The following is a 16561-nucleotide window of genomic DNA, read 5'->3' as shown; positions in this document are numbered from 1 at the left end:
CAGAGCTGCAGCTACAGAAAACATCCTGCAACCATTATTTTATGGCAGCAGCTGTGAACCTGTTTTGTTTTTGCATTTTGTTTCAGCAAAGACAGCACCACCCGTGACTACCGATCTGCACCCAGACTTCACATGCTAGGTAAAATTGATCAGACTGTTGTGGCCGGGTCCTGGGCCCCACATGACCGTATACCTATAAGAGTTCCAAGTACTCGGTCTGCAAGTGACTGATTGTCACTAGTAGATTTGATCATTGATCACAATGTTATTTTGTCTATGTATTTTACAACACAGATTTAATATTGCTTCAAATGTCTAGAACTCTAGTTATATGTGTGATATCCCATTCATTTTGGTGTTTAAACTAAGATAAAAATACACTGTACCTTTATAAATTGGTGTCAGATTTCTCTCAAGTTGTATCAATTACTCTAGTAAAGCCTGACTGCTCTTTGACACTCTACCAGGACTGAGCTAATTATATATTTGTGTGAATCGAAGGACCATCTTTGGGGTATTATGTTAATATTACATGGTAAGGCCACTCAGCCACATCACATAATATTCCACTTTCCAATACAGTTCATGCCAGGCTGTAGGAGCAAGGAAGGAGAAGGCAACATCACCGGATCTGGTTATGTTTATGCAGGCGGTGTGTGTGAGTAGGAGTCTGGCTGCGCACAGGTGTCTGGTACGTTTCTGGAATTTTATGCCATTGTTCAGGTATGCGAGTCCAATGTTGTGTAAGGATTTGTAAGTGTGCATAAGGAGCTTAAAGAATGCTTGTTTCTGGGCTAGAAGCTAGTTTACTCTTTGTGGTATGGGGTAACATAGGTGCCGGTTGGGAGCTTAACATGAGGTTGAACCTGGCCGCTGAGTTTTGTATGGTCTGGAGTCTTCTGATAAGTGGAGCATTGATTAAGGCTTATAGTGCATTGCCGTAGTCCAGCTTTTTGGTGACTGTACTACTAGTGTTGGTGGGTATCCATTTGAACATCTTGAGAATCTTAAGTGTGTGGAAGCAGGAGATGGAGCCTGCATTCATTTTTCTGGTCATGGTAAAATGATTGTTAATTACTATTCCAAGGTTCTTTGCGCGGGTTGCCAGGAGGAGTGTGCATATGAGTTCGCCAGGACCCTAGATGGAGTTCCTGAGTGAGCTGTCTGCATATGATTGCTTTTTCAGTCGTAGTATGTTGAGATTTAGGCAGTTGGTTTTCATCCAGCTGGTGACTTTGGTCATGAAGGAGGTGAGATTGGACTGAGTGTTCGGCGTCTTGTCAGAGAAGGAGTGTATGTTATAACGGCTTATAGAGTGCACGGCTGCCCCAGCAAAGCGGCGTCCCGGCGCTGAAAGCAGAAAACTGCACAGCTAGCTGCCAGAAGGCAACTTACAGCGGAGGGAAGAGGAATGTTTTGAGTTTTACGAAAAGGCAGATAGGTCTTTATGCTGTGAATGGAAGAGGGGAGCGCGTTTCAGAGTTTCGAGGCCAACACACGGAAAAAGCACCCTCTAGCACGGACCCTCCTCACCCAAGGGACAGCCACAAGATTCTGTCCCATAGAACAAAGTAGGCGGGATGGGGTATAAAAGGTATGTAAATTGGCCAGGATACAAGGAGAAGAAAAATTCAGGATTTCGAACGTAATGCAGAGGGCCTTGAATTCCATGCGCTTGGCCACAGGCAGGCAATGAAGGCGACGGATGGCATTGGAAGTGGTACACCTCCTAGGCAGACCAAGGAGAGCTCGGGCCGCCGCATTCTGGACCCTTTGTAGTCTGACAATTTCGGTCTGGTTGGCCCCCAAATACAGGGAACTGGCATAGTCTAGTTTTTACATAATCAAATCCTGGACAATAACCTCCCTGATTGGGGGATCAAAGAAACCCAACAGAGGTTTGAGCCCCCCGCAGAAGCCCAAAACAAGTCCCAGCCACCTTCTTGGTTTGGGAGCGGAACCTAAGGACGTTGTCAATCCAAAACCCCAGGTTTTTTACTACCTGTTCAGGGGCAGGCGCCAGCCCCAGCGAGGTAGGCCACCTGAGCTCACTCCACAGCTAGAGTCTCTCCCTACCAGCAATATCTCAGACTTGCTGGCATTGAGCTGGAGACAGTTGGCAGTCATCCACCCCGCGACAGCCTCAAGAACACCCCCGGAAATTACAGGCGCCTCGGGTGATGTAATCGGTGAGCTATGTTATGTTATAAAAGACTTATATCGCGCTCAAATACTCTAGAGTGTCCTGGCATGGGAGTGAGCTGTGGCAGGGAGGGCAGAGAATATTTAGATAAGCTGATTAAAAAGATGGGTTTTTAAGTGTTTTTTTAAAAAGTCGGAAGTCCTGGATATGCTGTAGATCCACGGGGAGAGAATTTCAGCCAGCTGCTGCTTTGACAGGAAGGGACTGACCCCCAGCCGTGTCCTGCGAAACCGAGGGATTACCATCCGGCGTTAAGTGGCAGATCGCAAGGATCGGCTGGGCGCATACAAGGCGAAGCGCTTCCCGAGATACAATGGCCCTAAGCCGTGGAGGGCTCTGTGAGATAAAGTGAGGGCTTTGAATTGTACCCGCTGGGCCACGGGTAGCTAGTGCAAATCCCGCAGATACTGCTGAACACTTGATCTCCTAGAGATGTTGAACAGAAGTCTAGCTACCGCGTTCTGTATGGTTTGAAGTTTCTTTAACAAGTAACCAGGGATGCCATTGAACAAAGCATTGGCATAATCAAGGGGGGAAAGGATAAGGGCACGGGCTACCATTTCTTTGGCCTGCTTTGGTAGCAGGGGAAAAAACCTTCTTAAGGCCTTGAGGTTGCCAAAGCACACTTCGGTAAGTTTTTTAATATGATCTGAAAACCGGTGATCTTCACCGAACCAGACCCCTAAGTGTGACTACCAACTGAGTATCGTCTGCATACCATACTACCGTAAGCCCTCTGTTCTTTGCTACCGTCGCCAGTGGTTGAACAGATAGGTTAAAGAGGTAAAGGTTTAAAGCTGAGCCCTGCGGTACCCCCTGATGGTGGTATACACTCTGAAGACAAAAGGAGGGTTGGCTACCTGGAAGGACCTCTTAGCAAGAAAAGAGGCAAACCACTCCAGGGCAGAACCCACTATGCCCACCTCCTCCAGATGCCTCAGCAGAATCTGGTGGGAGACAGTGTCGAACACGGCACTGAGGTCGAGCAAAATCAGTGCCGAGGTACGACCCTCATCTGGAGCCCATCTCAGATGCTCGGTGACAGCAAAAACAGCAGATTCCGAACTGTGCCCAGGACGAGCTTGTTGTCGTCAGCATAGGGTATGATGTTGATTCTGTGGGAGTGGATGATGCTGGCGAGTGGGGTCATGTAGGTGTTGAAGTGAAGGTGTGGAGCTGAGTGAGGATTCTTGTGAAGGAGGTTGTCCAAGGTGAAGGGGGTTAGGCTGACTGAATGCGTGTGGCCTGTCACGAAGGAGCAAATCCAGCGAAGATTTGTTCCTTGTATGCCGGCTTAGTGCAGTCATTGGATAAGGATGGTTTGGGAGATGAAATCAAGGGCTCTAGATAGGTTTGATATGATGAGGGTTGCGGTGTCACCTCGGTCCACTATCATTCGGATGTCATGCGTAGTGATGATGAAGGCAGTCTCTGTACTGTGGCTGGTCTGGAATCCAGCGTGAGAGTTATGAGGAGGTGACTGTTGTTAAGGTGGGTGGCTAGGTGCTTATCATCTTTCCCATAACTTTGGCCAAGTCGGATAGCAGGGAGATAGGCTTGTAGTTTGCTAGTGTCTTCTGTTCCGCTACGAGTTTATTGAGGTCGGGGCAGTATGATGGTGTGTTTCCAGGTACATGGCTGTAATGATTGAGTCACTCAGGATCAAGGTGAGGCTGCATTGATGGGGTCCAGTTCTTTGATGAAGACATGGCTAGGGCAGGGATCCGATGGACCTCCGGAACATATGGACTACATAGTCACTTTCTTGAGTGGTGATGGTGGGCCAGGTGTTGGAGTGGTCCTTTGGTCGAGATTGGCAGGAGGGCTGTATGGGTAGAAGAGTGCAGTTTGTGCTCAAAGATCTTGTAGGTGCTGGTTGATCTTATTGCTGAAGAATAGGGACAGCTGAGTGCAGAGATCCTTAGAGGAGGTTATGCTGGTGAAGTTTGCTGCCAGAGAGGTGAAGTCTTTTACTATGGTGAAGATCTCCTTGGAGATGTGGCACTGCTTTCGCGATTGGTGAGCACGGATCGGTTGGTGGCTCTGATTTGCTGATTGTAGCAACTGAGGATGGATCTGTAGGTGCTCTTGTTGGTGTCACCCTTGCTTTATCGCCATCCATGTCCAAGTTGCTTACAGTGTTGTTTGGTGAGCCTGAGCACCTTGGTGTACCAGCTTGCTCATGGGTGGCCTGGTTCTCTAGGCTTTGTGAGAAGCTAGGGTGTCTGTGCAGGCAATGATCCAGGCACTGAAGTAGAGATGGATATTGAGGGGTTGTTGTGTTGAGGTCGGTGGTGCAGGCATTTGGAAGACCAGGATGCTTCTGAGATCGTGTTCAAGCCCTGCAGTGAAGACTTGACAATGGTGTTTCTACGGTGGTTTGGGATGAGTATGCTGAAGTTGACATGGGAATGGCTGGTATGGAGAAGAATATATATCTATAAGTATGCATCAGCCAGATAGGGGAATCAGTCCCAAATCTCCCCTGCACTATCTCAGACCCATTGAGCTAGATATGTCTGTCTCTGACCGAACTGCTTGCCCTGTGCTCTTAAAATCACCCCTCCTTTACAAATCTATTCCAGCCTGACCCAAGGGCCATTATTGCCCTCTCTCACAAGCCCTTAGTTAACAGATGTCAACATACACACTCTGAGGCCCTCTGTTTCTTACAAGTTTAGCTCAACGTATTTTCTGTTCCCTTGTTTGCTTATAATGTAATAAGTATATTTTGCTCTATATCTTGTGCTTGCATGGCAATTCTATTTTGTATACATACCTGTATATGGGCTTTGTCTCCATCTGAGCGTTTTACTGGTGACAGCACTTTCTTACCTATATAAGCTCCCCACAAAGTCAGAGCTGGGCAGAAGAAGCTTGTTCCAAGACGATACACTGGGATGTGTGTCTGCCTTCTGCCTTGGCATGCCAATAAAAAAGAAAGGTTCAAATAAATTTCCTCTGTTTGGGAGCCAGCCTGGTGTCCGTGTTTTCCTTGCGTCGCTCTGAGCAGGGTTGGAAGATTTATTGTTAACAGTTGGGCCAGGTGATAGGTGTGGGCTTATTTACTGGGACGTTGATGAAGATGGTCACAGTGAGTGTGGGGCTTTCCAATTTCTGGTGAGTTTGAGGTCCTCAAGGAGGTTGGCCATGTTGAGACACGCCAGGTCCTCCAGGTGGTAGCTGAGGTTGTTTACTAGGATGAAGGCCTGGAGTCAAGGATTAGGGGTGTGACGAAATCCGCAATGGTGCTGCCCAACTTGGTGCGTTGACTTGGGGGGTGTTAGACAAGGGTACTGCTCATCCTGTAGTTGGCTTTAATAAGGATTTTGAAGGTCAAGTGTTCAATGCTTCCTCTTGTGCTTTTCGAGGTGGTGGAGAACTGGCTGGATTTTCTTGAAGAAGATAGCGATCCTGCCTCTGGGTCCGTTTGTCGTGTCCTATCTTGCGTTCTTGTATCCGGGGAATACAGCTGTAGATATAATGGGGCCAACCAGGGACTCAGCCAGGTTTCGGACAAAAAGAACAGGTACGGTGAGCGGTTCCAAATGTTAGTGGTGCATTTAGTCAAGGAGCGAGTATTGAAGAATATACAGGATGTGAGGGGTGTGGTGTAGTGGGGTGTCAGATCTGTGTGGTCATGTGTGTTGAATGTATTCAGTTGTGCAAAGTGCAGCAGAGGAATGAAGGGGGTGCAAGACAATGCATGTGAAATATCAGGTGGTGCAAGAGAAAATCCATCCAGTGTTGGGCAGCGATGTGCAGCAGCAGCACTGGGCGATGCAACTGGGGTTCTGGGCGCATGGTGGAGTAGCAGCTGGAGGATATGGGTGGGAAGAGGACCAGGGATCTGGCGCAGGAAGAGAATGCTCACAGACGGCTTGCCGTCGACACACCCACTGTGCATGCATTAGCAATCATTAAGTGAAAACTTTCCTTTTTCCCTCAGATTTTTAGTGTTGTTGTGTTCTGGTTCCTGTTATTTGCTTTTGTCCGGTTTTCTGTTCTGCTAGCGCCAGGACGCCCCTTTGCTGGGGCATCTGTGCACTCTATAAATCCGGCTAACATAACATTGTGGTGGGAAAGCCAGTGTAGTCACTTCCTATGCAGATGAATGATGGGAAATCTGGTGATAACACTTCCTGCGCAGATGAATGATGGGATTCGAGCCCTTTTGCTTGGCTTCTTCTTTTTAAGACAATTTTATCTGAAAACCAGTGACTTTCTATGCAGATGAATGATGGACGATCCAGTGATGTCGCTTCCTGTGCAGATGGTGTTATGTACCCGGGTTAGGCCCATGTAGCGAAGCTGCTCATTTCTTACATTGTCCTCTTTTTGATAAGAACATTTCTGCTGTGACCTTTTGCACATATTCGCGTGAGTGACAATGTTGTATTAGTTTCTCTGAAACTACTTCTCTTTACACACATGGCTTTGCATATCATTATCACGATGCCTCGAACACCAATGTACAAGGCCTTAACGCACAAATGTCCAAATGTCATGCTATCTTAATCCACAGGGCAACAGGGCTATCTACATACCCATACCATTGCTAATCTATACGTATATCGCAAGAATGCTTTTTATTATAAATAATCAGCATCTCATAGGATTAGCAGAGGAGGCACTTCAGCTGACACTGAGGGTCCCTACATGCTGAGACTTCACCACGCAGCGGTCTGACATCTCCGCCAGGGGTGTCCTGTTCGTAACCACAACAGGGTCCTACATTCTCTCCCGCCCAGTAATGGGGTTGTATCGTCCCTTGTGAGGGTTCTTCGCTTTGCCCCCACACACACTCTAGGCACACAGTAGGGTACGCGTGGTAGGAGTACGCCTGATTACCGCCTTGTTTTGTATGCCTGCATATTTACACTGTTTTAGCACCATGGTAGATCTATTTCTACTATGTACTCTGTTATCACTTTCATCTGCTTGGGTCTACCGATTATCGCAGCACATATATTTTATACAAGAATAACATTGGCTCAACAAATATATTGAAAATGTCCCACTGTGTATTCTCTGTAAATTTCTATGAGAACAAGTTAGCATGAGTGACTGTGCGAGAGGTTCTGATCTATTACCACAGTCCCTGAGGGGTCAGGGTTGTCATGTTAAGTGGTTACCAGAAACCATTCGCTCCCTGGTAGGATTAGGGGGGCTTTTGGTGGCACTATGTGCTAGCTGGTTTCTAGGCCAACATATCCAGCGGGGGTGCTCAGAATCAGTCTAGGCACCTCACTCAAAGTTTGTTTTGTCGAACAAATGCACAGATCCTACGGATTAGTGGGAACTACACAACAATGGATGCTGGGATACAGACTACACTAGTGACTTTTGAAATAGCATAAAAACTGTTGGCTGTATGGCAGGTTTCTCTGGAAAAAGTTGTCTGTGACAAGAGTCAAGGATCTGCTTGCCCTTGTTCCAGCTGAATGCCATAAGTGTTGGTTGGCATTTTTATTGGACACGCAAAAGGTGATGGAAAGAATGTATGCAATAAGACTAACCACTGGCAATCCCTCGGGTTGCATTCAAACTTATTGTCCTTTTACCCATCATGCCACCTAAGGTTGAAGTCGGCCATATGCAAATTAGTCTTAACTCTGCTCAAATAGGAACAGTGCAGCCTGAACTGCCTTGCCAGGTCCTCCCTGAACCGGAACACGAACAGCCAAAGACCACTTTCGCCATGATTGGGTCTTGTCAGTTGGGTGTGGTTTTGTGGGTAAAGAACGATGGTTTGGAAAAGAGAGGAGAGTGGTCGAATGTGAGAAAGAAAATAGGTGGGCTGGGTGATAAAGTTTGTATAGCAAGAAAGGAGGGGAAGGTAGGAGGGGAAAGAAGTGGAAGGTTAGCTGATACAATGGAGGGTGTATTAGGGGGTGAGGGGAGAAGTATTGGTGTTCGATAGGGAAATATAGTAGGGAAATAGTGGTGGAGGAGATGGGTAAAATATTAGTGATATGAAAAAAGGGGGACGTTGCAGTATGGATAGGTGGATAGAACGTGATTATGACATGGGAGAAATTTGCAGGTTGAAAGGGGTTGGTGACATTAATTTAAAGATAGCTGCAGTGTGTAATCTGGGATAAAGATAGAAAAGAATGATGAAGAGAAGTGGTGTGAAGAAGGGCAGGATGGTGGGGTAGACGCATGGGCAGAGGGTTAAAACAGGTGACAGAATGATCAGCATTCAACGAAAGGGGAACATTTTTTTAGACCTTTTTGCTTCTGTTTTCATTATCTAGATCTAAAATATCTAAAAGAGATTCAGTTTTTATCCCAAGAATATCTTTTATTGCTAAAAAGTATTTATTTCAAATTTGTTACTTTAGCAACTATTAGTAGTAGTGATTGTGATATAATACATGGAAGGCTGCACTCCCCGTGCAAAAGTCCATCTTTAATTTTCTGGGTATAGACTTGAGACCATCTCTAGTAGCCTGTAATATAGAAGTGAGTAATGACTCAACGGTAACAAATTATTTAAAGCAAAATTAAGGCTGCATTTTCAACAAAAACGAAACATGTTTTTTCCTTCATCTGATCTGATTTCCTCAATGAACAGTGACCTACAGAAAGGAGCTATTTATGGCAACATGTGTTATGCGAGTTTTATAGTAATTATAGAAAAGAGAGGATTTATTTGTGTGGGAATAAACTGATTCTGAAATATTTTTGCAACAAATATCTAGTTGCTTTTACTGTGTTTACTTTTGCACTACAGATTGGTCATGTCTTATGAAAGAGAAACATGGTGTGGCCATGTATTATAAGGAATAAAGTACCCCCGCCATACATGATAAGGCTAGTGCAAGTAACCTCAGAGTTACAAGACCTTATAATGAAACTCCTTTTTCCTCCTGGTTCCTCTATATCGTCACGGACCTCCTTGTTGATTTGCAATATTCTTATTATCTATGGCACAGGTACTTTATCCCATTTATAATACAGCAGTCACAGGGAGATGTATCACTAGGCAAAACATGGAAAAGTAAACTAATGTGGATTGCACCAACGAAACACTAAAAAAAAAAAAAAAACTTAAATAATCAGGGAGTTGAGTTTTTTAAAGCTTTGCAAAAGGAAAGAAGAGTATGAAATTCCCAAATCATATTAGCAGTCCATCCTTTAAGGTGGTCAAAACTGGATTGAAAACAGTTCAGTCTTTGTGATGTACTGCTCTCTTGAGGCAAAACCAATCAATTTTGCTCCTTGACCATAGTGGGCGAGGACCAGGGCATGCAACAGGAATTTATTGGATAGGTGAAATGGCACAGAATCAATTCTCGGTTCCTCTGGGTCTAGTGAGGGCATTGCCCCCAACTAGATCCTCCTGGGGCACAAAGTTGCAACAGTCAGAAACATACAGTCAAACCTGTTTAACAGTCTTGTTGTTTGCCATGTTATTTCGATAGATTTGGTGCTTCCGTACATAATACGTTGGGGGGTAAAAACAATTTTTAAAAAATGAGTTGCATTGAAAATGTATAGAGTTGCATTTTCCTGAACATTAGTTTAGGGTGTAAATATCCTGTGCTAAAGTAACTGTGCAACACTTGTCAGTAGTCCTACTAGTCATCAATACACATGCTGCCCATGCTTTGCATCTAGCAATCAAAAATACATTTGCATACTAGTCTTCCCCAAGCAAAGAGGCCGGATTCCTGTATTTCTATCACTGCAAAAGTGGAGCCCAAAAACAATCCAGAGATCCCAAAAACTACGTTTACTTACTGATGTAAACAATGGAAAAGCTATGAATGTCTCTTAATGCTAGAAATGGCATACAGCATTGTTTACAAACTATCACTGGCTGCAGTAACCAACCACTTGTTCTCCTTATACACAGATGATCTATCCATGAGCACATACGATGGGGATAGGGATGCCTCTGCTGTACTGTTTGAGCCATTAACTCACCAGTCTGTCGCCCCAGTAAGCATAAATAGAACAACAAATAGAAAAATAGGTAAATCACCGATTCCTGGCTAATTCACCTCTTTCTTATTAGTACTAGTCTTTTGAAATGTATTACGTCATTATTAACTAACATTCAGGATACGGTAATGAAACTAAACATTCAGGTTACAATACTGGAATGATAAGGCTACGGCAACAAAAAAAGATAACAGCTCATCAATAACATATGGAAAACATAAAACAGACCCTTCCTGCACTCTTTTTTCCAAACGTGGTTGACTTTATAGATAATGTCACTGTAGTTTCTCAAGTGTGTTTGCTCACAATACAATAATTCAAAACCGGTTATGTTTTGTGCTCTGCACATGTAGAATGCAGCTGGTGGTAAGCCATGTCAGAATAAATTCAAATGCCTTCTGCTTAGCCAGTTATCCATGCAACGTAACACATCAGATGCGCCTTCGAAGTTAGCATTTTTGTTTTAGAACTTCCCGGTTCCACTGCCCTAGATCCCCGGCAGTACTCAGTAAACGCAAGTAAGCACTTCACGAAACCTCTGTTTACAATGTATCAAAGGTGGCAGGTAGAGTTGTAATCTTTAAGTCACTGTCCGCCATTTTCATAGAATTGTGGCATACCACCTGACCGTGTTCTGCTTCGTTCACTTGATCCTACCGGACTGTGATAATCTATTTTAGAATCGTTCCACTCCTCAGTGCTGGTTTTCACAAAACAAGAAAATAAGGACAACTATAAGATTCAGTACGGCTCATAAAATATACACACAAAAAAAATCCAGAATAAAGGAGGATGAAAATGGATTGTGCTTGGTATTCATGATCTACAGGAGTATACCTACCATAGACTAGGACCACCCCTTAAATCCATTTTTTTTAAAATGTCTGATGAAACATTGTCTCCCATCTTTCAATTCCAGTTTCCCCCACGTTGCTTTCATGAAGAAAGCTGCCTGTCTGTCGTGTATAAGCAGAAAAGGGTTTCATTTACACCATCTTCAACTCCTCTAGCTCCTTTCCACTCACGGTCGTCTGTGAGCTAAACGGTCTCTTCAAATGAAAGAGTGCACAGCACTTCAGAAAAGAATCCAGTGGCGGCATTTAAAACAATAACTCAATACTCATCTAGCTGCAGTCTGATCTCCAAAACACAAGGGGATCCTTTGGCTGTGGCACAGTACTCACTTCGGATCTCAGTTTTCGTTTTAATCAAGGGCAGAAAGTGATCTACTGAAGCATATGATTCATCAGGATGGAAATCAGCAGCCAAAGAGGAACCACAGCATCTCACATATGTCTGCTGTAACCTGCCACTGGACTCCAGTGCTCAAATACTACAATCCAAGCTTGGATGAAGCCTTGTGGAGTGCTCAGTTAAAAGTCCCAGGGTCGAGGTACGGGTAGCAGAGGAAACTGCCGAGTTTGTTGCCCTCCTCGTCGTAATGGAGCATCCGGAAGCAGACATCACAGAACAGGCACGGGTCTTGCGGTGCAAGGCTGTCCTCGTTTGTTACCCACCTGCAAGTAAGAGATGGGGCATTATTTCAACAGGAACACAACAAAAGGTCATGTACATTTCACACAAAGTATATCACAGATACCCAGTATCCAACATACAATGTGATAGAAACACGTAAAGGGACAAACAGTACATTAACGGTAGCCAAGTGGGGCAACAGTAAATGGTAAATGGGAACAACAGATTTTACTTAGCACCCTAAAAGAAAAACTAGTGGCACTCTGCTCTGATTATTCATGTGTTTGTGAAGCACTGTGGAGATGGCATCCTTATCTAGAGTTAAGTATATACTGGATATTACTGATAGACAACTAAGGTCCACATTTATGAGGAATTGGCGTAAGGCAGCGCAGCAGAATGCAGCACACATGGAAAGAGGAAAAAAGGAGAACTACAGATATTTCTCCTCATTATGCCTGCTCTGGGGAGGCACAAGGTCTTGGTGCTGCCCCAGTTTTACGTGATTAAGTCAATCAGGAGCAGCGTCAAACTCCTTGGGCTCTGCATGGGAAAACCCACTGCAACGCCTCCTTGACGCAAGGCAAGGTGAGACCTGCGCTGCTTTTCTTACTCCATATTTATGAAGCCATGCAATGCCCTGAAGAGTGGCCTTACTTCGCCTCATAGGTCTGATGGAGAGGTTCACACTGTTGGAGCATAAAAACAGTCCGCAGGCGCAAACTCTCATAAACAAGTCCCTAAGTTTATAAATCGATGATAAGGTGTCAGGTGGGGGTGGGAGAGAAATGCATTTTCCTGTTCAGTTTTCCCAGGCACCTGTTTAATATAGATGATACCAGCCTTCCGAAAGAAAGGATACCCTCTCGAGCAGCATACACACACACACCACCCAAACATAATGAAAACCACAAACTCCATATAGATACACAGAAAGTTCACATTATATAAAGCAAGAGGTACCAGGTATGGGGAATAGACAAACAGAAAGAGCTATTCTGTTATTTTTCCGTCAGGTAAAAAGCCTTTCACCCTTAGCTATCAATTTGCTGACACTACCGTCAGTCACCCTTTGACCCTTGGATATCAATTTGCTGACACTACCGTCAGTCACACACAATCGTGAAGACGCGACGTACGGTGCATGATGCTGATGGAAATGAAGAAAGGATAATATCGTGAATTGACGAATGGTATATGGCCTGAAATCCTATGAAGTTGGATAACTTGTGCATAGAGGAGGTGATAACAAACATAAAGGAATGCCAGATACAATCTCAAGGTGAAAACATCATCTGAGGAATTGCGAGAGCTAGTTATACGGGCCAAAGAAAGACAGGATTTAAGAAGTTTTTCGCCCCAATCGAAATATTTTAAGTGCATATCTGGATAGAACCCGGATTTCCTAGTCAAGATAGAATTGATGCTTCTTTGCCTCCCTTACAGAATATCTAAGGCAACAAATTTGTGGTTGTTGACCACTAGAATTTGGCGCTTTAAAACATTTCGGAGTGTCATAAACGTAAAATGGAAGAGCCATCTATGAATAATTCCAGGGTATAGAGAACATAGATTGACAAATCTGGCGGGTCCTGATGAAGGTGGTTTCTATTGCTGTTAACCTTCCACCGAAACGCGTTGACCAAGTCCTTTTAAAATCCCACTGACTATAGTGTCTACATATTGGGCAATAGACAGAACAACAATATAAATGTTAACGTATCCAGATGTATGAGGTTGTGACTGTGTATGAGTGAGAGAGTGCTGTGTGTGGTGTAGTTCTCTACCTGGTGATATGTGTATTCATTTGAGTATTATTATAGGAACAATGAATTTTGTATTATGATCTATTAATGATAACAATGTATTTTGTAGCCAATTGTTTTTTTAATAATTCAAAAAAATGATATGGAAATAAGGGTCCTAAAAGAAAAAATAATTTCAATAAAAAAATGAAAAAGTAAAATCAATGTTTTATTGCAGTTTGGTTATGCCCATGTAATTAGAGGTAAATCTTGAAAAAGTAGAAGGTCGTGAGGGAGTTGCTTTATTGTGTTTGTCTTCCTTTCCTGTCTTCTCCCTGACCTAAAAGTGATTGCTCTAGAGGGGGTCCCAAAAACTTTACTTGACTACCGTCAGTCACAGCATTGCCTGAATGGAGGGGGAGGTAGCCACAGTCACTCAAGGAAGGGGAGAGTTGGGGTGGGGGGGATTAAGAATCTTTGGCGTTCACTTGTCACAAAAGCACATTTATACTGGCAATCAGCAAAACAAAACTAGAGCGTTGCCAGTAGAATTTAAGGGCTGTCAAGTTCACAGGGGAAAAAACAGATCTTCACGATTAAAAAAAAACATACAGGGCAGGAGGGAACAGCTTTTCCAAGCAGCTTTCCAAGGACTTTCAAAACATCAGTATCCCATCCAAGTTCTAACTAGGAACCTAACCTAGTATTACCATAGCCCTGCAATCTAACCCTAAAATGAACCCCAACCCTAAGCCCTGAAAGTAATCCCATTGCCAGCCTTCACAGTATGTCTTCCCATATAGAATTATTTCAAAACACAAGTACTTCAATGTTGCATTTTGGCATTTTTTTATTTGTATTATTGCCTCAATTCTATCTTGGCCTATGATTACCTGTACACCAAACATTCGGATAGCAGATGAAGGCTTTAATGTGTCAGAGACTTCAAACTAATCCTTGACCAGGATTTGGAGAAGTTCTGTGAAAGCCATCGACGTCTTAGTCTTTTGTAGGAGTTTGGACTTAGATCGGTTTATATCACATCACAGAACTATTGCTTTGAGAAAATGGAAAATTACATATTAATCCTTTTACTTTGGCCTTCTGTTTAATGTGACACTGAATTACCTGGTTTTTGTGCACCGGGTCAGTGCCCCAAGTAGCTGCATAGATCTTTGAATTAAAGACGATTAACCCTATTTTTAGCTCGATCGTACCAGATGCCTGGTTGCAAAAGACCTATTGTTAGCTTATAAAAAATGCACAATGGCCTAAAGCACCCCCACTGAATACTAACTGCTGGCATTTTTGTTAGTCATTTGCTTTCTTCTTCTTTAATGGCTTGAATACTCCATCTTGAGTTTGTCACTCCCCTTGAACTTAGCCTCTTTTCTTCTGTCCTTACACTGCCCTATTTCAGGGATTTGTTTTTTTCTTTTTGCTTGAGCAGTTTGAGAGAGCATGTGTTTTCCACCTGTCTCCATCATGGGCTTCTCACTCCTTCGGCTTTGTGTGTTGCTCTCTCTTGTGATATTATAGGCTGCCACTGCATTCTTCCCACCAAACATCTGGTTTGAACGGCAGAGCAAGGAACCTTGTCATCAGATCTCCAGTGTCCAGAATGAATATGCTACTTACCAGTATGCATCTGTTCTTGGCATGTAGGGCTGCTAACATTCATATCTTTTGCATAGATCGCCGCCTAGTGTTGGGTCCGGATGATCGCACATTGTTGTCCTGGAAGAGTCTTCGAAGTATCCTGAGATAGGTGGCTCCTCCCCTGGACTACAGTGCGCATGGGCATCGGCTCCATCCCCAGATTGTTTTTAGCCATTGTGGCAGAGATGGAGTGAAAAGTGTAAAGGATGTCCATGCTAATGATTGAATACAAGAGTATGTCTGCAGCTGCGACAGGCACCGGGGAGGAGGGTGGGCGATATGAATGTTAGCAGCCCTACATGCCAAGAACAGATGCATACTGGTAAGTAGCATATTCAGTTCGAGGCATGTGGGCTGCTAAATTCATATCTTTTGCATAGAATATATAGCAGTCCCTCCATTAGCGGCGGTTGCCCGTGCCAGCTGCAGAAACCTGAAAAAGTGTCTTGAGAACAGCCTGTCCAACAGCTGCTTGCTGCTTGGAATGCACATCAACACAGTAGTGTTTTGTAAAGGTATGCGGTGTAACCCATGTGGCTGCTCTGCAAATGTCTTCTAAAGGAATGTTCCCCAGGAAAGCCATGGATGCCCCCAATTTGCGTGTGGAGTGCGCCCTTGGGGGTATTGTTAAGGTACGTTTAGCTTTTTGATAACAGATTTGGATGCACTTAACAATCCACCTGGCTATTCCTGCTTTGGAAATAGGGTTGCCCTTGTGCTGTGGCGAGAAGGCAACAAAAAGTTGTTTTGTTTTCCTAAAGTGTTGTGTCCTGTCAATATAGTACATCAACGCCCTCCTAACGTCCAAAGTATGGAGCATTCTTTCCGCCACCGTTTGTGGGTTTTGGAAGAATGCGGGCAGGTCAATAGTTTGGTTGAGATGAAACTGTGACACCACCTTCGGAAGGAATTTGGGGTTAGTGCGTAGTACCACCCTATTTGGATGAATTTGTATGAACGGCTCTTGGATTGTGAGCGCTTGCAGCTCACTGACACGTCTTAGTGACGTAATAGCAATAAGGAAAGCCACTTTCCATGTTAGGAACTGGAGTTCACACGAGTGCAGTGGCTCAAAAGGTGGTCCCATCAGCCTGGTGAGGACCACATTGAGGTTCCACACCGGAGCTGGCGGTGTTCTTGGGGGAATGACTCGTTTCAGACCTTCAAGGAAGGCTTTAATGGCAGGCACTCTGAAGACAGAGAGATGTTGCCTGTTCTGAAGATAAGCTGCTATGGCGGATAGATGTATCCGAATGGAAGTGTACGCTAGATTGCACTTGTAAAGATGTAACAGATAGCAAATGATGTTAGGGATAGATGCATCTAGCGGGTTTATGTTATTGGCTGTACAGTGAAGGACGAAACACTTCCATTTTGCAGCATAGCATGCTCTGGTAGTGGGCTTCCTTGCCTCCTTGATGATGTCCGTGCATTCTGGAGGTAGGTGAAGGTAGCCAAACTCTAGGACTTCAGGAGCCAGATCGCCAGGTTGAGCTGTTGCGGATCTGGATGCTGAATGTCTCCA

The 16561-nt window shown here is 44.3% G+C and overlaps 1 protein-coding gene across 1 annotated transcript in view; it reads right to left on the bottom strand.

The window, feature by feature from the left end:
* Positions 1 to 8489: 8489 nt before the first annotated feature.
* Positions 8490 to 16561, bottom strand: part of SNAPC3 (small nuclear RNA activating complex polypeptide 3) — a 243388-nt gene continuing 235316 nt past the window's right edge. Inside the window, exon 9 of the mRNA XM_078675911.1 lies at positions 8490 to 11673. Within this exon, the coding sequence (XP_078532037.1) occupies positions 11526 to 11673 (148 nt within the window). The 3' untranslated portion in view covers positions 8490 to 11525. The remainder of the gene's footprint in view (positions 11674 to 16561) is intronic.

This window comes from Lissotriton helveticus, chromosome 2_1 (assembly GCF_964261635.1).
Source record: "Lissotriton helveticus chromosome 2_1, aLisHel1.1, whole genome shotgun sequence".
NCBI lineage: Eukaryota > Metazoa > Chordata > Amphibia > Caudata > Salamandridae > Lissotriton > Lissotriton helveticus.
Note: the sequence above shows the minus strand (reverse complement) of the source record. Positions and strands in the feature narration are given on the sequence as shown.